Source organism: Nothobranchius furzeri, chromosome 2 (genome assembly GCF_043380555.1).
Source record: "Nothobranchius furzeri strain GRZ-AD chromosome 2, NfurGRZ-RIMD1, whole genome shotgun sequence".
NCBI lineage: Eukaryota > Metazoa > Chordata > Actinopteri > Cyprinodontiformes > Nothobranchiidae > Nothobranchius > Nothobranchius furzeri.
The window spans coordinates 11,452,029-11,477,519 of record NC_091742.1 but is presented as its reverse complement, the minus strand read 5'-3'; the positions used below and the strand labels follow the sequence as shown (position 1 = coordinate 11,477,519).

Sequence of the window (25,491 nt, the reverse complement as noted above, 5' to 3'; positions counted from 1 at the left end):
TATTTAGACTTTCACACTGAGATAAAAACACAATTTAAATTTATTATTTTGTTTTTTATGTATTTTTTACACAGTGAGATCTAAATAATAATATTAATAAAAACAGATTAAATGCAAGCTTCAATAAGGTAAAAGACCAAAATGTGCTCCAACAATTGGCAAGTGCCTTCCGGCTCAGCTCTCAATTTCTCGGTTTGATCTAAATGATAAATGATAAATGACCCGCACTTGTACAGCGCCTCTCAGAGTAAGGACTCCAAAGCGCTTTACACTACAGTGTATCATTCATCCATTCATATACATATTCACACACTGGTGGTGATGAGCTACAATGTAGCCACAGCTGCCCTGGGGCACACTGACATAGGCGAGGCTGCTGAACACAGGCGCCACCTGTCCCTCCGACCACCACCAGCAGGCAAGGTGGGTTAAGTGTCTTGCCCAAGGACACAACAGCAGAATTCTCTGTCTGGAGCTCGGATCGAACCTGCAACCTTCTGATTACTGGACAACCTGCTCAACCTGTTGAGCTACTGCTGCCCCGTCTACATTCCCACCCTCACCTATATGGTCACGAGCTTTTGGTAGCGACCCAAAGAACAAGATAATGGATACAAGCGGCCGAAGTTATTTGATGAACCAACAACAGTTTGTGGAAATTAATAATATAAAATCCTCTACATATAATATTAGTTGTGGAGTACCACAAGGATCGGTCTTTGGGCTATTACACTTTCTTTTGTACGTTAATGATATTGCTATGGTTTCTAAATTATTCAAGTGCATACTATTTGCAGATGACACTCGCTTATTTTATTCAGGAGAAAATATAAAAGATGTTTTAAATGTAGTTGAAAATGAATTTACAAAAATTAAAATATGGTTTGATATCAATGGGCTTTCTTTAAACATCGAAAAAACTAAGTTCATAGTTTTTTGTAGTAGTAACAAAAGTGCTGATGTATCATTAAATGTCGAAGGAATTGAAATAGAGTAAAAGAAGTTAACTTTTTAAGTGTCATTAATGAAGAACATTTATCGTGGAAGTCTCACATAAATGCTATTAAAATGAAAATATCTCGAGCTATTTCAGTACTAAATGAGACGAAGGAATTGTTGAACATAAAAGCTTTGTATATTCTGTATAACTCGCTAATTCTTCCACATCTGACATATTGTATCGAAGTATGGGGAAGTACCTGCAAAACATATACACATTCAATTTTTCTAAAACAGAAAAGAGCGGTGAGAGTTATTAGTGGAAGTGGATACAGGGATCATACGAATCTGATGTTTTCACAACTAGACCTAATGAAATTTGACAAACCAGTAGAATATCATTTATTAAAACTTATGTACAAAGCACATAAAGGAGTTCTACCAATAAATATTCAAAAGAAATTTGTAAAAAGAGAAAGTAATTAAAATCTAAAAGGAACCGATATTTTTAAAAAACCAAGATCCCGATCAGCGATAATGGAAAGATGTATCTCAGTTAAAGGTGTCTATTTATGGAATAGTCTCGACAGTGAAATAAACAATCTAAATCATTTTCTGTATTTAAAAAAAGTGCCAAATGTATCATGATGAAATAATAAGACCTTAAGTAGGCCAATAGACTTGTTTTGTGTTGGGGTGGGGGGTAGGTGAACGACAGGCTTTGAGTTGAACAGCTAATGTCTTGATGTGAAAAGGGGGCAGATATTATAAGTTTTTGCTTCTTTCTGCTCCTTTTCATTCATGATTATTTGTGAACATGAATTGTTTTAATGTAATTTTTATTTGATTGATTGAATGAAATAAACTAAACGAAAATGAGTTTTCTAGAAAGAGTGGCTGGTCTCTCCCTTAGAGATAAGGTGAGAAGCTTTGTCATCTGGGAGGGGCTCGGAGTAGCTCTGCTGCTCCTCCTCATTGAGAGGAGCCAGTTGAGGTGGCTCGGGCATTTGGTTAGGATGCCTCCTGGACACCTCCCTGGTGAGTTTTTCCAGTCTACGTCCAACCGGGAGAAGACCTAAAGAAAGACCCAGGGCACGCTGGAGGGATGATGTCTCTCAGCTGTACTGTTTGGAGGTTATCATCAATAGTTTAGTTCTCATTAAAGAGCAGAAAGAACATTATTTGTAAGTTTCTTACTCAAATAAAACAGATATAGAACTAAGTGTAGCAGAACTTTCCTAGAACTTGGTGGCTTATGAATGTAATGGATAAAAAAAAATGGTGAAAAGTTGAGAAAGCTAACAAGATAAGATTTTCTAGAAAACTCTGAAAGTTTCATCCGACAGCTCATCATAACAAGTATCTCCCTCATGAGCCTCAGAATAAAAGTAGTTAGAATAAGATCTAATAGTCACAAATATTCATGTCTGGCTCTGTCCTCCAACCTGCTTGCTTCATTATTGCAGACCAATGTCCCAAACAAGTCGGTGTGGAATTTTTTTTTTCAGTCCGACTTTTTGACGTTTGTGTGCAACCGCAGGAGAAACCAGCCAGGCGACAGAAAAAAAGCGCTGGACATCATGCTGCCCATGGTGGAGGGGGAGGAGCAGGTCGCCTCGGACATCTACTGCATGGTGGGACGGATCTATAAGGACACCTTCCTGGAGTCTCACTTCACGGACACGCAGAGCCGGGACAGAGGCACAGTCTGGTGAGAAATCCTTAGATGTCTGTGCCGTTGGGTCCTTCAGATGCTGAGTCACCCAGAAATATTGTCTTTGAAAGGACTTGATGCATAAAAGATGAGATGACTCACTGGATTGTGGCCCCACAGCAGCATCAGTTTACTAGATTAATACTACATTTCCTTATAGCTGTTCTCATGAAGCCAAAACAACTTTTAAATTTCTAAATCTTACTGGCAGGTGGCGGTTTTATGCAAACTCGATGGGCAACATGATGAAAAACTCCCAAGAATTGTCACATTTTCTAGCAATTATGCAAAAGTATGAGAAAACCTAGAAAACTGGATGCTTTAAGTAATTGTTGAACTCATTATTTTGGGTAAATGGTAAACGGCCTGTATTTGATACAGGTATTTGATATAGCGCCTTCTAGAGTCCTGGAACCCCCCAAGGCACTTTACAACACAATCAGTCATTCATCCATTCACACACACATTCACACACTGGTGGGGATGAGCTACGATGTAGCCACAGCTGCCCTGGGGCGCACTGACAGAGGCGAGGCTGCCGAGCACTGGCGCCACCGGTCCCTCCGACCACCACCAGCAGGCAAGGTGGGTTAAGTGTCTTGCCCAAGGACACAACGACAGCAACAGACTGAGCGGGGCTTGAACCTGCAACCTTCCGATTATGGGGCAAGCACTTAACTCCTGTGCCACCGTCGCAGGTAGAAAACACTAAAGGAGGTACTGCACATTTTTTCAGGGTAACTTCAGAACTTCTCTATTTAAATGAACTTCCTTGATCTTAAAGTCAGAACAAAATGCTATAATTGTAAAACGCAAATTTATAACACACACACACACACACACACACACACTAAAGTGTCACAAGCATCCACGGAGTTTCAGAATTTAAAACCGTATTGTTGAAATTAGTCAGCTTGGGGTGTCTAATGTATAAAAAGTCAGTGCCTTCTCTGACCTGCTGTCCTAGGTGATGAAATGTCCACAGAGAAACGGTTCATTCTGAGAGAAGCTGGTTTTCCACATCATAGGCTTAGACATACCACCTTAAATCTGCATGTCCCAACCCACCTTAACGTCAGCAATGTAGAAATGTAGCCAGTGCTAGCCTGATTTGCTTGTAATGCTAACTCAAGCTACCGCTAGTGCTAGCCTGAGCTACTGCTAGCCTGCTAATGCTAGCGCAGTTGTTGGTTGAGCACACGTGGCGTTCCAGGATTTACTGGGAATATTCAGACTATGGATGACCCATAGTTGTTGAGTAATCGGATACTGAACAGTTTTTAGCTTCAGAAAGCATCATGAAGCCATCGGGGTAAAGCAGCCAATCAGCACACAGCTCATTGATAATATTTACGTCCAGGCTGAGTGGGCAGGGCAAAGCAGTTTTTCTATTGTGGGGCTTTATTATGGGGTTGTTTGGGGACATTTATCGGGGCCCCTGGGACATTTTGAGTCCCAAAATCAGGCGTGTTTCCATTTTCAGAACTTCAGGGTAAATTCTGAGAGGGGGCGACTGACCAGGATATTTGGTGGCCCAGTTTCGATGGCCCCAGCTGTTGTGTTTTCATGAAAAAGTCTGCCCTTTCAGGACTTTGCACAGATGTCAGCATATCACTACTACTTCGGCAGTGTGCGTTGTCACGGATCAGCACCGAAAAGCGTCCACAAATATTAAAAACATTAAAGACGCGGAAAACGGCCCACACAGCAGGCTTGGCGAAGTGGAGACACGCGCATGCTGGGAAGTAACATTCCTAAAGCATCAAGATATACACTGAGCCTCAAAGAGCAGTTTCCATTATAAAGCAACATTGCAAGGAAAAACTAGACCTGACAGAGCTGTGCAGTTCCCTGCACGTTACATATGCAGCTAGGACGTTGTTCAGGTAACTTGCATATTTATAAGTTATAAATATTTGAGAAATTTTGCTCCACAGCAAGAGGGTTGCAGGTTTAAATCCTGGTTGTGTCCTTTCTGCACGGTGCTAGCACATTCCCACATACATGCCTGGGTTGTCTAGGTTAAACTGCAAGTCTCTTGGGATTGAAGCGCCTGCAAAATGAATATGAACGTAATAAGAAGAGTCATCTTCATCTGGAAATTGCAATTAAAATCTTGCATGTTTGGCGACAGAAGATGCTGCTTAGATAATCAAGCTCCCATCTGGCCGGTATTTTCAGTTCCAAGTCAGATCTTGTCTCAGCCCTTTAATAACACTCATGCCTCTTTTCCATGGCAGAACAGATTGGTCATTAAATAAATGAAATTTCTTGTTGTTTGGGGGTACTCACTCTTGCTGTTTGGCATTTTGTGGTCCCAGCTCAATATGTCTGTAATTGGTTTTTCCATCTTGAACTATCAGAATACCGGAGCGTGCTGGGAAGCTGTACATTTTCTGAGATGTTTGGGATTCAGATCGACTCATTTGTTGGGAGAAGTGTGTTTATTACACTTGTGTTTTTCTGTTTTCCTCTCAGGTTTAAAAAGGGTTTTGAGTCCGAGCCAACACTACACTCTGGCATCAACTATGCTGTTTTGCTGCTGGCAGCTGGACACCAGTTTGACTCGTCCATTGAACTTCGCAAAGTGGGTGAGTAGAAAGACTGATGTTTTTATGTATAGCATAATGCTCTATAGTTTATTACAAGGTAATTACTTAAATTAGTCTATCCTCAGAAATAGTTTCATTGGATTAGTCCAATTTATTAAAGCAAAAACATTTTTATATTAAGGCTTATATCTAAAATCTTCATCCATGAAGGCTATATTTTATTTTTGAAAAATGTTGTAACACATGATAATCTAACTTTATTTTATTCTTAATTTTTAATTGAAATGTTGATTACTGACCTTCCATTCAAGGTTTATTTTGCTTCCAGTAAAAATTTTCATGGCTTAAAAAATAAAATAAAAACTAATAAAAATAACATTCTTGAGATCTAAATTCAAACAGTAAAGTGTCATAAAAATGTATTTCATTATTAAAATTAATTTAAAAAATTTACCATGAAGGTAAGCACGCAGCTTGCTTCATCAGACTGTGACCTCCAACTACCACTGGAGCGGTTCGCAGCCGAATGTGAAGCAGCTGGGACGAGAATCGGCTCCTCTAAATCTGAGACCATGGTCTTGAGTTGGAAAGGGGAGAATGCCTTCGGGTCAGGGATGAGGTCCTGCCTCAAGTGGAGGAGTTCAAGTATGTCGGGGTCTTGTTCACGAGTGAGGGAAAGATGGAGCAGGAGCTCAAAATGCAGATTGGTGCTGCGTCTGCAGTGATGAGGGCGTTGTACTGGTCTGTCGTGGTGAAGAGAGAGCTTCGTCTTCCGGCTCAGCTCTCGATTTACGGGTCGATCTACGTTCCTCCCCTCACCTATGGTCACAAGCTTTGGGTAGTGACCAAAAGAACAAGATCACAGATGTAAGCAGCTGAAATGAATTTTCTCCACAGGGTGGCTGGGCTTGGAGTTAGGGTGAGAAGCTAGGTCATCCGGGAGGGGTTCGGAGTAGACCCGCTGCTCCTCCACATCGAGAGGAGCAAGTTGAGGTGGCTCGGGCGTGTGGTCAGGATGCCTCCTGGACACCTCCCTGGTGAGATTTTTCGGGCACATCCAAATGGGAGGAGACCTAATGAAAGACCCAGGACACACTGGGGAGACAAAAGCCTCTTTTATAAGACAGACCATCGCGTCATTACAGAGTGATAAATCCGGATTTGTGGGTCTCGTAAATGCGGCAAGAAGCAAAGGGGAAAGGTGATAAAACTCAATTCTGATGCGCTTAGCCACGAAGTAACATTGCCGCATGAGCCCCTCGCCTCTGGCGGCAAAACGCGTGTCAGCCCTGCTAATCCCTTTGGAGCGACTGTGGGAGGCCCCCCCGCAAAAGAGAGTGGCCGCGTTAGTGACGTATACTGGGTGCCGAGTGCCGGCCGGAAGGGATATAAACACAGATAAACATGGCTTCTCACTAGTATCTTTCAACCACCTACAACATGGCAAACTGGACGGACGCAGAGACCATGGAGCTTTTGGCCGTGCGAGCGGACGAACAGATTAGTCGCCTTTTTACGGGGACGGTGAGAAACAGCCAGCTGTTCGACAGAGTGGTGAAAACACTGGCTGAGCGGGGCGGGGCGTCAAGCGGGAAAAAAAGCAGGTCACATCAAAGTCCTGAAAAAGAAAACGTTTCTTGCGTCTGACGCTGAATGCGCGACCCTGTACGTCACATGCGGGGGGCCGCCCAGCAGCCTCCCTATATCCCGTCTTGGTTTGAGAGGTGCCTGATGGCAGTTTATTCTAGCTTAAGCTTTGCTACTATAAATGCCAAAATCCTCCCCAGGGAGCCATGGCAAATCCCGTTTTGCAAAAACTAAGGTCCTGTAAAAACAGCTTATGTCTCTGAGCCGATCAGGGAATGCCTTGGGATTCCCCCAGAGGAGCTGGATCAAGTGGTTGGGGAGAGGGAAGTCTGGGCCTCTCGGCTTAAGCTGCTGCCCCCATGACCCGACTCTGGAAAATTGGAGGAAAATAGACGGGTAAACCTGGAGCTAGCTTGTTAAGCTATGATGTTAAAATTAAAGCTATAAAATTTGAGAATAGTTGGTGATTAATAACAAAAAACAAGTTTGAGCTCAGAAGTACATGAGAAGTGTCAATCTCTTGTGCTAGTTAAGTGTAGATGGTAAATCATAGATTTTTTAGCATCAGTGTTCAATACCTATACTGTTTGTTAAAAAGATGCAAATATCAATGGCTGCTGGTTTCATTTGCCTTTTAACTGAGCCTGTTTCCACATTTTGACGTCATTTATTTAAAATATGATGACCAGAAAAGCTCACATGTGTGAAATGCACCAGCCTGCAGCTCCCTGAATGAACCCCCTCCACTATTTTGTGCAAGTCTGATATTACTAGAGCTGAGGAAAATAATCAAATAATCGATGCATCGGGATGCAGACATAAACGATTCTGCATCGTAGAAGAGTACGCCATAATTGATTATAGTGGAATGTAGTTTTGTTTTTTTAACGGCGGCACCAGCGCAGCATCCAAACCTGTCAGAGTGTCCTCCACATTTACAGAGTATTGTTCCGCCTTTATGTGGTTCTGCAGGGCTGAGCGCTGGAGTTGTAACCTGAGACCGAACCGGAACCGAATCAGCCCGACCGGTTCTGTTGGATTTGGGCAGTGAATTATTTTAATTGAGCGGGTTGTCACGCGGCACGCTCTGCTTGCTCGATATGTGTGTGTGTGTGTGTGTGTGTGAGAGAGAGAGAGGGGGGTGGGTCGAATCGGAGGATGCTCCTCCAAACACGCATTAATATTTTCATAACTTCATTATTATTTCTCCTGGAAGCGCTCAGTCAAACCGAGTGTTGTGATGTCGGGAGATCCGGTCTTGGGGAGGGGCGGGGTCAGTGACGGCAGCTGCAGTGTAACTATCCGTCTCTTTTATTTAGGGACACGGAGAAGTTAAAAGGAGAGAGAAATAGAAGATAGAAGTTCTTGTTTCACTTTATTCTTTTGTTTCATGATGATAAACTGATGTTAAATTCAGCTGAAAGAGAAAATGGGAGGAAACTTTGGTTCATTTTAAGTTACAGGAGGTCTTGTCTCCTATCTGCTCCTCCAGAGACAGCATGGACATGAGGGTTAAAGGGTGAGGGTCCCACAGGACAGGTAAGTGGAAAGGTTTGTAGTTAGCTGGTTAGTGAAGGAGATCCATCAGCTGGGTAACTTAATCCTAATCCAGCCCACAGCCTTCTGCTGGTGTTATTATCAGAAAAATAAAACACACATCTTAAATATTATTGGAAGTGTAGAATTTGTTTTATTATTTTCTGCATCAAACAGAACTTGATTCATTCTCCAGCATTTCAGAAATGAACCACTAGGTTCAAATCATCGACATAAATATAAGGTTCAAATAAAATAACTAGGTCAAACATTTCATGTGCTTTTATTTCTGACAGACTTGAACTGCAGCATAAATATTTGACTCTAGAGCTGCTCAGAGACATTAAACACTCATATATGAACCCATTATGTATTTTATTATTACATTATGTGTCCTGTAGGTTTTCAGTACTTTTTTAGATTTTGTGAGTTTTTGCAAAGCGTGTTTTTCTCAGCCTGAGGCGTGGTGTTGAACGAGGAAACAGATGTTTTACTTTGTTAAATCTTCTTAAATGTTTAAAATGTTTTGTCCTAACCTGTTGTGAACGGAGAGCTTTTGAGGGATGGCAGGCTGTGTCAATTACATTTTTGATTAAAAAATAAATAAATAAAAAGCAATTATCTGACAACTTCTATTTATCGATGAAAACAAATCAATATGAAATAATGGTGATGCATCGGCATATCGAATCAAATTGAATCGTTGACCCAATAATCGTAATCGAATCGGGAGACAAGTGAAGATTCACACCTCTAGATATTACATGTGATATTAAAGTGGTAGCAAGCTGTGCAAAACAAATTTTGTTAACTTAAGCAGTTCTCACATCTACCAACAAGTCACGAATTTCGACTTCTTCTGCAAATTGGCACTGCCGAGTCAAGTGTGGAACTATTTTTATCCCTTTCCTGCTCTAGTTATTAATCATCTTTGGTCCGACTTGGCTGCAGCTGAAAGCGAAGCATAACCTGCGTTCTTTTTTGTTGGGCGAAAAACTCTAGGATCATTTGTCTTTGTTTTCCAGGAGTTAAGCTGAGCAGCCTGCTGGGTAAGAAAGGCAGCCTGGACAAGCTGCAGAGTTACTGGGACGTGGGCTTCTTTCTGGGTGCCAGCATACTGGCCTGTGACAACACCAGGGTCATCCAGGCTTCTGAGAAACTCTTCAAGCTCAAAGCCCCCGTCTGGTGAGAGCACAGAGAAGTCCTTCTTTGATTGAAATGCAGAAACGGCTCACTCTGAAGTCAATTGCGCTGGTGTTTTTGTGGTCTTAAACTTTTCCTTGCAGCCGTCGGAGGCTGATGTGTAAGCATGTTCTGCAGATTACTAAGGGCCGTGTTTGCTCATTTGGAAAGCACAAGTTTTGCGTCTCTTCATCTTTAAAACAAACCATTCCACTGTTTTTGTACTTAAGGTACCTGCGCTCTCTGGTGGAGACTGTCCTGATCTACCAGCACTTCAAAAAGCCTGGCTCCGAGCCACCGGCCCCCAAACAGGAGCTGGTAGACTTTTGGATGGATTTCTTGGTGGAGGCGACCAAAAAAGACGTCTCCTCTGTCCGATTTCCTGTGAGCCACCGATGAATCCCAGAATGATGCAGCTGAGTTTAAATCAAGTCGATAAATGTTGAAAAATGCATTTTCTCCCCCCAGGTGTTGATTTTAGAGCCAACAAAAGTCTACCAGCCCTCGTATTTGACTATAAACAAAGATGTGGATGGCGATACGGTGTCTATCTGGCACGTTGCCCCTGATGACAAGGTTTGATTTTTAACTGTTTGAATAACCCTTAACCTTTCACATTCCTCCTCCAGAATTCCTACAAGCATTTTCCCTTTCTTGAGTAAAATAGCTGCATTTTTGTCAGGAAGGGAATGTGACAGTATAAATCATGACTAAACTACTGATTAGCTACGATTTCTGGTGGTTTTACAAATGTTTATTTTTTAATAATTTTTTAAAAATATTGATGCTTCACATCAAACAGAAGCTAAGCTAAGGATAACAAAATGTGTTAAAATAGTAAATTTAGCATATTTAAAACTAATCTGATAGATAATGAACAAAAACTTTATTATCTTTTTACCCAGTTGGACAAATAACTGTTGCAGTTTTGTTGCAACTTTATTATTTCATTTGTATTTTCACTGGAAACCTTTTATCTTAATGTTTTTTGAAAAGTGCGATGATGTCATGTGTTTTATTTTATTTTACTTTTGTGCAGAACAAGGGGATACATGAGTGGAACTTCAACGCTACGTCTGTTCGAGGTGTCAGGTCAGTTTCTGATGCCTTCATTTTAAAGGAGTGGTTCACTCGTTTAATCAGTACAGTTGCAGTGGTCTCTAGTAGGAATGAATGTCTTGTAAATCGTTCTCGGGGGACAAAATATACCAGTGCACCATTTCTCAGATCTAAAAGTTGCCCACATCCCCGCTGAGCTTCAGACGGCAGGTTTTGGAGTTCTGTTTCCTGATATTTGGACCTCTCTCCCCAGATTGGACAACAGCAACGTGACTCTACCACTACACATGCCTGGAGGAGCTTCGGCTGTGTGTTGAAGTTGCTAACAGTTTTCCGATCCTAAAGTTTCACAGTCTTTTTTTATCAGGATCTAACACAGCATATAGGTGTAGGAGACTATTTTCATGTTCAGCCTGCATGAAAAACTCAGTGGCCCTTTATAATCAGAAATAATCATTAAAAATGTTTTTTAAGTGAGCCACACCTTTAAATTTTATTCAGAACTGACAAAGCAGGTTTTTGTTTTTAAGACCAAGTTCACTGAGAAAGTTTTTCACTAGTTATTTTTTAGATTTGGTCAGTTGAACCAGGCTGAAAGTGAAAATGTTCTACTCCTATTTCATGCTTTAGCCACCAATAGAAAACAGACGTGGATCTACGTCACATAAAAAATTGGCTCCCATCTTGGCTTGCGACGGGGAAGGCTGCTCGTGTCCATTAGAGAGCATCTCGGCAAGCAGAAGCGAACTGTTACCCCGGGTTTCCACGGGAGCCGTCAGCAGCACGTTACTGCAGCAGCACGTCTTGCTCGCGTAAGCTGCTGCTTGGCCCTTCCCACGAGATGCGAAGCAGCAGGGGGGCAGCTGTCACCGACAGAGCACGAAGTCACACGAGTGACTTCGTCAGTAAACACAACAAGCAGGAGAAAATTACAACATGGTTTGTGTTTTATGTTCTGTCCGTTTTATAATCGCTAATACGGACCTGAAAAACAAAGGAGACCGCTAGCTAGGTGATAACTTCTCACGGGGACGCACAGTTAGTAACTTTTTTAAAAGTAAAGCAACCGGAAGGCAGTACGTTCTTTATTCTGAAAATCTCGGGTGCTTCTCTCCATTTCCGCGTCCGATTTCCTGTCTTTCCTTCCCCAAACATGTCTAAATTGACCCGTTTCAGAGGCGTCGCGCGTAGGAAATAGAACCGGCGCGTAAAGGCCGCGACATGCTGCTCCTGAGACGCGGCCAACTCGCGCTGCTGACGGCTCCAGTGGAAAAGGTTCTGTTGACTACAGCGGTTCCTATCAGCAGCTATGACGTGCTGCTGCAGTAACGTGCTGCTGACGGCTCCTGTGGAAAGCCGGGGTTAGCATTAGCAACTCCACCACACAGCAGAACTCTTTCAGGCTTATGTTATTTGTGGAGAACAAAGGCAGCAGAAGAGTCACACTGTTGTTAGCCAATCAGAGAAGAGACGTGTTAATATCATGAATAATGATGAGTCATTTTCTGCGCCCCACTCCTCCAGCTCATTTCTACTTCCTGAAACAGGAACAACAACGTATTTTTACCACAGAAAATGACTCACAAGGTTTTTGTTCATATGAAAGACCACTGCAGATGGATTTTTACAAGCCAGCCAATGAGAGCTTTAAGAAGTCATCAACAAAGAAAAAGTGTTTTGAGATTGTGCAAAAGTATTTTTTTTGCACATTTCAACTTTGCACTTTTTCAGTTTTTGGTGTATTTTTTGCAGAAACGTTCCACGTACAGGCGTAGCTACTACAGCAGTTAGGGGTGTTTTCAGCATTTCAGCAAACATTTCCAAGTTTACACGGATATTTTTAGAAGTGACAAATGAAAAGATTGTTTTGGACAAGCTGTGTTTCAGCGTGAACAAGGCCTAAAGCTCGAATGCTGTGTTGTAGTTGGTGTAACGTCAACCTTCTTAGTGAAGAAACAAAGTTGGTATTAAAAGGCCTTAGTAACATTATCGTTTTTGCTAATGCTGCTGAAATTTGCAGAACTTTATGATTTTTGTTTGAATTATTCCTGCAACGGAAAAGCTAGGATGGATGTGATGCAACTGTTGCAAAATAACAAAAACTACCAAAATATTTCTTACAAATAATCAGAGTTAGAGAATGGGCACGTTTTAATGCAGACTTTGGTCATTTTCTGCAAAGATGTCCACCATCAAAGAAGTTTTTGTTATAAATTCTGTAAGTCCTGTCACGACACGAGTTTGCCGATCAATCAGCAAACCCTTGGGAGTCACTGCACCTTTCTGAGCTTCTGGCATGTTGGCACACATCCCAAAATGTCAAACTGCACAACACAAACCATTCACTGGTTTGTACTCCTCTGTTGCACAATTTGACGTCTTGTGTTCACTGACAGTTTCTGCTTAGCATTGTCTCCCCAAAGGAGAGTTGAAATAAATGCCAGGCTGAACAAACCTGCCAAGCAGATGCATGTGTTTGTTGCAAATATCTACTTAAAGCAGTTGCATTAAGGCTGAAATGTTTTATTTGCAGACATATTTGAAGGCTGCAGGTTTCAGACCTGCCCCGTCATTTATCCTCCAGCACGTATCTGAGCACTCAAATCCACAGTCGACTGTTTTTGTGATGTCTTGCTTCATGCCAGTTTTTCCACAGTCCTCAGAGGGGTTCAGTGTCAGATCGCAGAGAAGTGGAGGGCTGTGCTCACATGTTGCTAGGGAACGACTCATTCTCTGTGCCCACTCAGCCTGCAGACAGTCAGCAGGACACAATAGCAGCTCTGCAAGCTAAAGTATGACCACACACACAGACGTTCCGTTGTCTGGCTCAGCAGATCTGTCCTTAGCCAGCTCAGAAACGGACAAATACTGATTTAACGGGATAAAAATGTTCCATTCCTTGTTTTTTTGCAGAGTTGAGCGTGATTCTGATATTTAGTTTGAGATGGAGCACCTTCATATTAAATATTTGATGTTGAACGAACGCCTCCTTCACTCTGAGCTATATTTTGTACTTATGTGGTTAAAAGTTCAGCTAAATGTGTGTTCTCCCTCCTCAGCATCTCAAAGTTCGACGAGCGCAGTGCCTTCCTCTACGTACTTCACAATGCAGAGGACTTCCAGATCTATTTCTGCACAGAGATGCACTGTAAAAGGTTGGTCTGTCTCTTCAGTCACTTGTTATGTTGGGCCCTCGTTGCTTTTAAGAAGCCAGTTAATGTAATAAATCTTCCCTAAATATCATTGCGGCTGCTTGGCTGCCTTCTCTTATTACTCTAAAATTAACATGTTGACGTTTATCATTGAAGAATTCAAAGCTGGGCTTGAAACTAGAGCATAGTTATCTGATTTATTGAGAACAACACAGTACATGTTCTGTGGTGTCGTATTTATTTTCAATGACGCATTTGGACAATGGCAGTTGTGGATTCTGGGGATCGGAGCGCCACAGCCTCCATCTTAGCTATCACAATGTACCGGAGCCTTCATGTAGGTGGTGGGTCCGGCCACTAGGCGCTCACACAAAAGCCCCTAACCACCGGTCTGCCTCCAGGTTTGGACCCTAGTTACTCTCTGGGATGGGTACTCGGATTTTACACTCATAAAAGGACTTTTGAACCACTCTTTGTCTTGCTATGGGTGACTCTACCAGGGCTGAACATGGCTTCTCAAACCACGAAAAGGTGGCGGCTCAAAGAGGAGCCAGCTGAGGTGGTTTGGGTATTTAGTGGGAATGCCTCCTGGGCGCCTCCAAAGGGAGGTGTTTCGGGCATGTTAGGCTAGTAGGAAGCCTCTGGGTTGTCCCACTGGAGGGATTACATCTCCAGGCAGGTGAGGGAATGTCTTTAGTGTCCAACTGGTGGAGTTGATGGAGATGTGGCCCCGTTGAGAAAAATCCAGCGGAGTGCAAAAAAAACCCATCCATTCATTTTCCGGTAAATATTTCTCATTGGTATCCATCACTGGTGGGTGATTCCCAAATGCTTGAAGTAAATTAGATTTTTTTTAAAGTGACTGACACTTTAGATTCAAAATGGGGGTGAAAATATGACATGTGTCTGTCAGACTCGGCGCCCGTTTGAACTGTGACCAGAAATGGCTTCGCTGACACGTGAAGCCTTGAGAACACATTTCAGCTCACTGTTAATGTGAAAGACAGGAGCTCTTGATGTCAGTGTCAGTTTCCCCATAAAGCCCAGGCAGGCGCGCGGTGCCTCAGAGTGCTCAAACAGAGTTAAAGTCGAGTAAACAATGAGGCCGAGTCATGCTCCAGACGGATCACTACTAATGGCTTTTTTTCTTTCTTGAATGTAATCTCACTCATCATGCATGGCTAGAGCTATGCCAGTTTAGCAGATATCGAGATAAAAGCAACGATGCTGAGTGCTAACGGGTCTTGTGTGATGTTGCACGTGGCGTTATTTTCAACAGGCATCTATGACTCCAGATGATATTAGTTCAAACTCTGACATGAAAAACCAGGTGCATTCCTTCAGGGACTGATAGAACATTGAAAGGTAGCTAGCTTCATCCACCACCGTCGTTCTGATTTGCACCTCTTTTACGTTTTGGCCCATCCTTAGCACATCTTGACCGTTCCCATCAGCTCTGCAGCTTCGTGGGGACTCGCTTCCCCACTCGGCACGAGCGCACCTTCCTCAGTTTCATCCCCGCCCTGTCTCCTCTCCAGCTGCTCTTTGAAGTGGTTGCGTTCCGACTTGTGGCTCTCGCATCTGAGGCTTCCCGTGCCATTATCCAGAGTGTGAGAGTGAGTCATGCCTGCTGCTGCTATTGTGCTGCTCTCCATTTCTCAGGAGTGATGGTGAGAAAAGAGGGGTAAAAAGGTAAATCTATAGATGAGAATGCAAGGTAGGACGGCGTGAACAACAGACCCAGAGTGATTGTGTGCACATGAACAGTTGCGTCATAGAACACCTGCAGGCATGCGGCGAGAGGCAGCATGGTGTTATGATGTGTTAATTCACAGCTTGTGTGCAGCGCTGCTGGTAAAGGTCATTGAATGCATCATGTAGGAAGTGTGCATGTAAACACACTGGCATCCCTTCAGCATTGGAGCAGCAGCTATGACTCAGATTAACGATAATATGTTGAAATCCTCTAACATACTATAATCTGTATCGTTTTTACCCAGATTTGTCGGCAGCACGTCTGAGTTTTATACAAGTGACACCAATGTGCATGAAGTGGTCTCTCGTTATTTTTGTACACTTTCACTGCAGACAGTATGTCCAACTCCATTTAAATATATCAGCATTAACACCATTTGACTCAAACATTATAGGGATTATGTTCCAGCCATGTCATATACTCTGGGAGTAAATCTGCTTTTACAGACAAATAGAAATTTTAACGAATTCAGTATTTTTATAATGCATACAAACTTCACCAAAATAACTCAGAATTGGAGTAAAAATCTCTTTGTGCATGTAAATATTTAATAAGGGGTATTTGAGTTAATAAGATGCTCTTTTGTACAGTTTTTTTGTGTGTGTGTGTGTGGTTTTGCGTGTAATCTCTGTGCTTAGAGACTTAAATCTACCATAAATGAGCTATAATTCTGTCACTCAGGCTACCATTTAAATTATCTGGATTTGAGATTGACCCTGCTTTATTTTTTGTCAGATTTTGTGATTTGGTGAACAGCATAACAGAAGAAGCGGGAAAAGGTGCAGAAGAAGGAGACTGTGATGCAGATGTCTTAGAGGTGAGACGATAATCAGCTGAGAAATCCTTTATTTTTATTTAAAAACACAAACTTCCCCCTCTTTGGGTTTATTTCAATTGTAATTACTTTTATTTTGTGGGGAAGAAAAGAAACCCTACCTTTTATACATGTTTACCGTCATCTGAAGCTTTTTACATTGCTACCAAATTCACTTCGGATTCCATAACGTGACGCAAAGAATGTCTTTTTGTTTTGTAACTTCCTGTTTCTGCAGTGCCACGTGAAATGTGAGGGGATGTTGATGTTTGAATCAAAAACAATTTTTTAGGAAATGTAATTCATGCACAAACTGACAGGAAGGACTTTGCTCATCAAGTGTTTGATTTTACGTCATAATGGCTGAATGGAAAAGCAGCTGCAGGTCTTTGGAGATTAACAAAAACCTGCTGGGATGAGGCCTGGATTTGTCCTCGAGGGTGTTTTATGTTTTCGATGCTCGCTGTTGCATTCACCTGCCTCTCCACCGAAACTGAAGGAAAAGAAAAGATCATTGTGCTAAAAAAACAGCCGCGCCCTCTTTGACCCGGCGTGGAGCAGATCGAATTTCTAACTGGTTTCTCTCCGAGGGCTGTGTGTGTGTGTGTGTGTGTGTGTGTGTGTGTGTGTGTGTGTGTGTGTGTGTGTGTGTGTGTGTGTGTGTGTGTGTGTGTGCGTGTGCGCGCGCACGTGCGTGTGTGTGTGTGTGTGTGTGTGTGTGTGTGTGTGTGTGTGTTAGTTAAGGAGGTTGATTATTAAACCCACTTCCTTAAACTGGAAAGGATATCAAAGTTTTTTTGTTACGACAACATTTTTGGGACTGAAAAACTAATGTGTTCGTGTTCGATAAATGACCTGACTGAGTAGGGTTGCAGGGAGCTGGTGCCTACATCCACAGGTCATCAGATGAGAGGCAGGGGACACCTTGGACAGGTCTACAGTCCGTCACAGGGACACACGGAGACAACGAGTCCCACACTCACTCACACCTAGGGACAATTTAGAGTCTCTAATTAGCCTCAATTACGTGTTTTTGGTCTGCATGAGGAAGCTGGGACACTTGCAGTAAACCTGCACATGCATGTGGAGAACATGCTAATTCCGTACAATCGTAGCTGGGATTCGAACCTATGCCCTTCTAAATTTACCAATGCTCTTCAATTTATTTTCCATAAGAAAACAAATGATATAAAAAAAAGTATGAATATGGCAGAAATTGTAGTTTAGAAAGAATTTTTACTGTAAAAAAACTGTTAAATGAGCTGCATGGTAGGATTGTTGCCTCACGGCAAGAAGGTTGCTGGATCGAACTTGGCTGCTTCCTTTCTGTGTGGAGTTAGCATGATCTCCCCACTCATGTGTGGAGTTAGCGTGATCTCCCCACTCATGTGTGGAGTTAACGTGTTCTCCCCACTCATGTGTGGAGTTAACGTGTTCTCCCCACTCCTGTGTGGAGTTAACGTGTTCTCCCCACTCATGTGTGGAGTTAGCGTGTTCTCCCCATTCATGTATGGAGTCGGCGTGTTCTCCCCACTCATGTGTGGAGTTAGCGTGTTCTCCCCATTCATGTGTATAGTTGGCGTGTTCTCTCCATTCATGTGTGGAGTTAGCATGTTCTCCCCATTCTGTTGAGTTAGCATGTTCTCCCCATTCATGTGTCAAGTTAGCGTGTTCTCCCCATTCATGTGTGAAGTTGGCGTGTTCTCCCCATTCATGTGTGGAGTTAGCGTGTTCTCCCCATTCATGTGTGGAGTTAGCGTGTTCTCCCCATTCATGTGTGGAGTTAGCATGTTCTCCCCATTCATGTATGGAGTTGGCGTGTTCTCCCCATTCATGTGTGGAGTTAGCGTGTTCTCCCCATTCATGTGTGGAGTTAGCGTGTTCTCCCCATTCATGTGTGGAGTTAGCGTGTTCTCCCCATTCATGTGTATAGTTGGCATGTTCTCTCCATTCATGTGTGGAGTTAGCATGTTCTCCCCATTCTGTTGAGTTAGCATGTTCTCCCCATTCATGTGTGAAGTTAGCATGTTCTCCCCATTCATGTGTGAAGTTAGCGTGTTCTCTCCATTCATGTGTGAAGTTAGCGTGTTCTCTCCATTCATGTGTGAAGTTAGCGTGTTCTCTCCATTCATGTGTGAAGTTAGCATGTTCTCTCCATTCATGTGTGGAGTTAGCGTGTTCTCTCCATTCATGTGTGAAGTTAGCGTGTTCTCTCCATTCATGTGTGAAGTTAGCGTGTTCTCTCCATTCATGTGTGAAGTTAGCGTGTTCTCCCCATTCATGTGTGAAGTTAGCGTGTTCTCTCCATTCATGTGTGAAGTTAGCGTGTTCTCCCCATTCATGTGTGGAGTTGGTTTGTTCTCTCCATGCATGTGTGGAACTAGAGTGTTCTCTCCTTTCGTGCGTGAACTTGGAGTGTTCTTACCATGCATGTATGTGGTTAGCATGTTCTTACCATACATGTGTGGAGTTAATATGTTCTACACATGCATGCATGAAGTTGGTGTGATCCCGCCATGCATCTGAGTTTTCTCAAGATATTTTGGTTTCCTTCCACAAACACAAAACATGCATGTCAGGTTATTTAGAGACTCTAAACTGCCCTCAAGTGTGACGGGTTGTCCCTGTAATGGACCGGAGAATTGTGCAGGGTGTCCCCGCCTCTCACCCGATGACTATGACCGTTAGACACCAGCTCCCTGTGACCCTACAGATTAATAAGTGGTTAGGGTCCACAGTGCTGCTTGCTGAGAGATCAATACCCTATTCTGGACCAAGATCCATGGGGGAACATCAACAAAAGACACTTCCATGTGGAACAATGTTTTATAGACAGAGGAGACCAGAGAAAAGCTTTTTGGAGACCTGCAGTGAATAAATTTCAGTTTTGCCTTTAAATAGTAAAAAAAATCCATTAAAACACTGTCAAAGTTCAAAGAGTGGATGAAAAGTTGGAAATTCTTATTGCAGTAAATCTGATGCAGGATTAAATATAAAAATATATATACGTCTAAAGAAATTTTAGCATAAAATTGCTTTTTTTTTTTGTGGTGTACTTGGCCGTAACGACTTGTGTAAATCAGTTTCCAATCGCTCTGCTGCGTTTCCTGTGCAGTATGACTATGAGTACGACGAACACGGAGAGAGGGTGATCCTGGGAAAGGGTACGTTCGGAGTGGTGTACGCGGGCCGTGACCTCAGCAACCAGGTGCGCCTGGCCATCAAAGAAATACCAGAGCGAGACAGCAGGTCAGAAACTAAAACATCTTCATTTGTCTGATTTCTTGAACATTTTTGCTGTTGTCTTTGTTTTCCACATCCACAGCTGTGTTTCCTGAATAAACTGTAACCCTTTTACTGTAGTGTTGGAAAAGTGCAGAATCCCGTATTTGCTTGAAAAATATCTAATGATCTAAATGGTAGTGAAATAGGTCACCACATGTTCATGTTTACGGGGGGAAAGAAGCCACCCTCAGGACATATTTGACATTTTAGCCGTTCTTACTGCATCCGTTTCCGTCCTCTTGCACAGAGTCTCATTCTGAATGTCTCAGCTGTTGGTCTGATCTTCTTCAGCATTTCTGCTGAGCGCCGTGAGGGAAAGAGCTGCAACTGAGAGTGGAAAAGAAAAGGAGCAGATTAGCACTGTCCCTAGTGGTTTTGAGCTTTCAGCAAACTGGCCTCTGGTTGATTGACTGGTTTGTGGAGAGCTGTGAAGGCAAATTCTCCCCTCCCCTCTTTCATTCCCATCAGTGTTTCTGCTCCCAGTGCCCGTCTCCTCATCGTTCCACCTACTCATCTCAGACTGCAAGACTCCCTCACTCTCTCACAGACTACACAGATTTTTGGGTGCCTGGTTCCATCTTTTCTTCTTCTGACACCTTGAGGAAGAGGCACAGTGACATGACATCTCTGCAAAGCATTCCTGCTCTGCTGAACAGGACGGTTTCTGGTTCACAAAAGAGCTCCTTGAATGAGCTGTAGCAAAACAAGTCATTTTAAACACAGTTAAACCAGAGTATTTAGATCTCAGCTTTTGGTTAAAATATCCAAAATGCGAGAGAATTTTTCCTTGTTTCCATCTATCCGTCCATTATTGTCCTCTAATCGGGTCACGGGGGCAACGCACTTAGCAGCGAGGCCCAGACCTCCCTCTCCCGAGCTACTTTAGCCAGCTCCTCCGGGGGAATCCCAAGGCGTTCCCTGACCAACCAAGAAACATAGTCCCTCCAGCATGTCCTGGGTCTTCCTTTAGGTCTCCTCCCAGTTGGACGTGCCCGGAAAACCTCACCAGGGAGGCGTCCAGGAGGCACCCTAACCAGATGCCCGAGCCACCTCAACTGACTCCTCTCGATGTGGAGGAGCGGCGGATCTACTCCAAGCCCCTCCCAGATGACCAACCCTCTCACCCTATCTCTAAAGGAGAGCCCTGTGGAGAAAGCTAATTTCACCCGCTTGTATCCGCAATCTCATTCTTTCAGTCAATACCCAAAGCTCGTGACTATAGGTGAGGGTAGGAACGTAGATCGACCAAGAGCTTCACCTTCCGGCTCAGCTCTCTCTTCACCACGACAGACTGGTACAACGTCCGCATCACTGCAGACGCAGCACCAATCCGCCTCCATCTTTCCCTCACTCGTGAACAAGACCCCGAAAAAACACCTAAACTCCTCCACTTGAGGCAGGACCTCATCACTGACCTGGAGAAGCCATTCTACCTTTTTCTGACTCCAGACCATGATCCTGTATTCTGTTTCATTTATCCGTAACTTAATGTCTCTAAAAGATGTAATGCGAACCTGCTTGTGACCTTTTTTATACACAGATATTCCCAGCCCCTCCATGAGGAGATTGCCCTCCACAAGCACCTGAAGCACAAGAACATCGTCCAGTACCTGGGCTCTATCAGCGAAAATGGTTTCATCAAAATCTTCATGGAACAGGTGCCTGGAGGTAAGACCTAAGACTAATTCATCTAGAGTTTTAGCCATCTTGTTCAAATCCCATACAAAATCAGTTTGTATCTAAATCATAACGAACACACCATCACCAGCATTTCACTTTGTGCACAAAAAAACTAATTATTATTATTATTATTGGTGTTGTTTTAGTTTGGTTTACTATTAACCGTCTTATAAAGGTGTTGCTCTCAGATAATCTGTGAGAGCAAACCGACACAGAATGTTCAGACCAATCGGCCATCGGGCGCTAATCTCGGGTCAAAGTGAGCATTGATCACTGTTGCACTTTGTCCCGGCGTGTCCAGGAAGTCTGTCGGCGCTGCTGAGATCTAAATGGGGCCCTCTGAAAAACAACGAGTCCACCATCGGCTTCTACACGAGGCAGATTCTGGAGGGGCTCAAGTACCTGCACGACAACCTGATAGCACACAGGGACATCAAGGTGACTCGGCACATGTTGCTTGGTTCCTGTGTGTTCATTTAAGACTGTGCTCAACCAAAGCATCACTAGCACATCATAGCTCTGTCTTTCTGCAGCCTGCTGGGTGTTTCTACTCTAACTGCTGCATTTCTCTGATCCACAGGGTGATAATGTCCTTATTAATACCTACAGCGGCGTCCTGAAGATATCAGATTTTGGCACATCTAAGAGATTAGCTGGAATCAACCCCTGCACCGAAACCTTTGCAGGTACCGACCCTATTTCTCCCCCTGTGGCCTTAAATAAATCCTAGCCTGTCTCTGTCTTTAAGCTTTAATCTAGTCTTTATTCTTGACCTTGAAATAGCTGAGTGTTGCTTTTCAGAGACGTTGGGTTTGTGGTCAGAGCGGTACAGGTTTAAGGTCGTCTAATAAACACCAAAGCCGTGGGGTGTGGCTCGATTCGACATCACGAATTAGCCCGTCTGACGGCTTGGAGCAGACGGGGCTAACCCTGAAGGGTGGGGCTCTTTCAGGAAACTGGGCTACTCCTTAAAATAAACCACACACCTGCTAAAAATGCACCAGTGCCCTGCTTTTAGCTTTTTACTCAGGCTCCTAAATGCAGCTAATAAAGCCACTAACAGGGTATGAATAGAACAAAAGACCCCTTTCATCAGAGACTCGTGGTTGGGCTTTTGCAGGAAGTGTGTGTGTGTTTACTTTAGAGCTCAGTGAGTTTATGAATACATCTAATGCTAACTATTTTTAGCGTTCACATCATGCTTCTTTTTCCTGAGACACATTTTGTTCCTTGGCGATTGAACATCTGAGCACACTTTAGATCTTTAGTTTCTTTTGTAATGTTGGAGCAGGGATGCCCACAATTTAACACCAGGACCGAAAGTGTCAAATAAAAAATCTGATTATCTGCATTTTAAAATGCAAAAGTTAAGTTTGTGGTGCTTTTTTTATTTGTAGTGCTCAAGGTTTTGTGTGGGTTAAGGAAAAGATTAAACTGTAAAAAACGTTTTGATCTACGTCAAAAGCCTGCTGGAGACAAAACTCTAACATTCTTGCAATAAGCCACAAAAAATGACTCCGAAGGCCGACACTCATCCACATATTAAAAATATGGACACATACCACCCATTGTTCCGCAGGGGGCAGGTTGAAGCCAAAAATGGGAGGATCCCACCACTGATTTTTTTTTTTACCATGTCACACCCAGACAACCCAAATATGAGAAAAGAGGTTGTTTGCGGCAGGTTCCAAGCATCTTCCGTCAGTGCCGCGGCAGGCTCAGCGTGGGTTCATTCTAATGACGCGCTACAATTTTCAACTAAGTTTACGTCTTCTTCATTCATTCCACATCAAAACTGTAACATGATAATGGATCAGCACGTGATTACACAGTATTCAGGTGAACGGTCAATGAAATTGTTTCACCCAAGCTCACCCCGCCATCCTCCTTCCTGCCATCAGTCTCTGCTCAACAGGCGACAGGTGAAGATAAGTAGCTCAAGGACGCAGCCAGTGATGCACCCACTCCCAATATACATTAACAAAAAAAAAAACAACAAAAACATCCTCCTTTTTGGCTCCTACAGAGGTGGAGCTGAGGCTGTTACTTTTGAAACAGGGTGGGAACAAATGAACCAATGTAGCTACTAGCTAACTTAGCTAGCCCAAGAAGCTAAGAAGGTCCCCGGGGTAGACCACCCGCATGGCCGACTGGCTGCCGTGTAGTCATGCTAGTCGCCTGTGGAGATCTAAAATGGACCGGGACTGTTAAATTACAAGCAGGGCCTCAGATCGCCTTTTACATCAACTCATGCTCCACGGTTGGAGATCAGCAGACATTAGCTATTTACTAACCCAAAGCTAGAGTTTTTTTGGGCGTTTTAGCAAGAAAAACGCAGTAGAGAAACTCCAAAGAGAAGGCACCTCCGGCCTGCTTTTTAACAAAATCATAACTAGGAAGGCTGAACAAGGATATCAGGCTTCGCTGGTCAACCGCAGTCAAAGATCCTCGAGTCCGCTGTTGTCAACGCACCCGGCTGTGGGAGCATCGACTCTGTTACCGGCACTGTGTTGACACGGAGCCAGGTCGACACTCCAAGAATACGGTGGAGCGACTCAAAAGTGAAGCAGAGTCAACTTAAAGAGCTGCTGTGTTTCTTTGGCAATCAGAACAGCCAGCTGACTGCTCTAGCAGCTGTTCCCAGGCAGGAGACGGAAGAAGCCGGGCACCCGCCCAAGTTGCTTATCCAGCCAGCAGCCCCACTAACATGTTTGACCAAGCAGTTAAATGATGCAACATTTCCCTCCATTCAACCTGCCATATTAAGTACAGAAATATAAATTTACTTACTGATAAAAAGCAGCAGAAACTTGGACGATCTGTTAGTAACCACAGATTGCCCTCTGTGTCCAAAAATGCCATGATTAACATCCAAACACGAACACGCACAGCGGACACAATAAGGTTCAGAGAGTTGAAATGGCCAAAGCTCTATTAACGTGAGGCCCAGCCGGAGGTCTTCCCCTGGAGCTAGCTCTGAAGTCACGTGGCTCTGATGCTCATTAATGATTCAGAATGTTGAGCATTTCATTCCACTTAAACAGATAGTTACAAAAAAAAGCCACCCCCCTCAGAGTTGTCATAAAAGTAAACTAGTTTAATTTCAATGGTTAGCAAAAACCCGTGTTGGCTTCATTCTGCTCTTTCTGCTTCTCCCAGGGTCCACTGATTGCCTTTTCTTCATTTTTGTTTTCCCTTCCCTCACATCTTTTGCTTTTCTCATTTGATGATATTTGTCGTTTCTTTTATTTTTTTGTTGTTGATTTCTGTTTTTATTTTTGTTCCCGAGTGAAGTTTTTATATATTGCAAGTCATATCGTCACCGCAGAATTAAATCACATTTATTGCGTATTGCAGGTTTTCCTAAGATCAGGCAGCCCTTATCCATACCATAAATAATAATCTATAAATAATCTGACATCAAGAGTCATCCATAAAGAGTCTACATCTAAAATTCCCCCAAAACTTGTTTTTTTATTCATTTATATCAGGTTCCCCAAAGGTTTATTCCAGTATTCCTGATTATTCCTGTGTGTTTCTCCTCAGGCACACTGCAGTACATGGCCCCCGAAATTATAGACAAGGGTCCGCGAGGATATGGCAAACCAGCAGACATCTGGTCTTTGGGCTGCACCATCATAGAGATGGCAACTGGTAAACCCCCGTTCTATGAACTGGGAGAGCCGCAGGCGGCCATGTTTAAGGTGAGACATGCCAGCAGCAGCTTAATCCACAGCTGTAGATAAAGGATTTGATTCTATAAAGTAAATTATAAGTCAACAGTATCAATAGAAGGCTGCATCAGATAAGATTATGGTTTAGTGTTTTCTCTATTCATGCCTTAATTTTGCTTTGGTGTTATTAGACTAGGATGTAAATCCTAAAAGTGGGAGAAGATGACTTTCTGCTGTAGATCAAAAGTATCTAAAAGTTGTAAAAAAATAAATAAATAAAAATGGAGCACATAAATAATTCCATGAGATTCACTTTTGTGGTGCAAAATGATCATTTCATGTGTCACTTTATGTTATTTTTATTTTTACTGATTCAGCTGAAGAAATTTAAGCAATTTTATGCTTTTCTGACACCAGAGTGCATACAATTTTGTTTTTAGTGGTTTCTTAATTAAATTTGGGGCTCATCCCATTCACTTTTGGAAACTTTTAAGGCTAAAAATGGTCATAAAGTAGAATAAAGATAAGTGGAGATCTGCAAAAAATTCCAGGAGAAAACTT

General features: G+C 43.0%; 1 protein-coding gene across 1 annotated transcript in view; it reads left to right on the top strand.

The window, feature by feature from the left end:
* The window catches only part of map3k5 (mitogen-activated protein kinase kinase kinase 5), a 73,417-nt gene that overhangs the window by 35,687 nt on the left and 12,239 nt on the right, over window positions 1–25,491 (top strand). Inside the window, exons 7-19 of the mRNA XM_015947629.3 lie at window positions 2,480–2,650; window positions 5,132–5,244; window positions 9,354–9,513; window positions 9,741–9,894; window positions 9,979–10,086; window positions 10,550–10,602; window positions 13,629–13,724; window positions 16,213–16,294; window positions 19,407–19,540; window positions 21,117–21,244; window positions 21,558–21,694; window positions 21,837–21,942; window positions 24,803–24,960. Of these exons, the coding sequence (XP_015803115.3) occupies window positions 2,480–2,650; window positions 5,132–5,244; window positions 9,354–9,513; window positions 9,741–9,894; window positions 9,979–10,086; window positions 10,550–10,602; window positions 13,629–13,724; window positions 16,213–16,294; window positions 19,407–19,540; window positions 21,117–21,244; window positions 21,558–21,694; window positions 21,837–21,942; window positions 24,803–24,960 (1,600 nt within the window). The remainder of the gene's footprint in view (window positions 1–2,479; window positions 2,651–5,131; window positions 5,245–9,353; window positions 9,514–9,740; window positions 9,895–9,978; window positions 10,087–10,549; window positions 10,603–13,628; window positions 13,725–16,212; window positions 16,295–19,406; window positions 19,541–21,116; window positions 21,245–21,557; window positions 21,695–21,836; window positions 21,943–24,802; window positions 24,961–25,491) is intronic.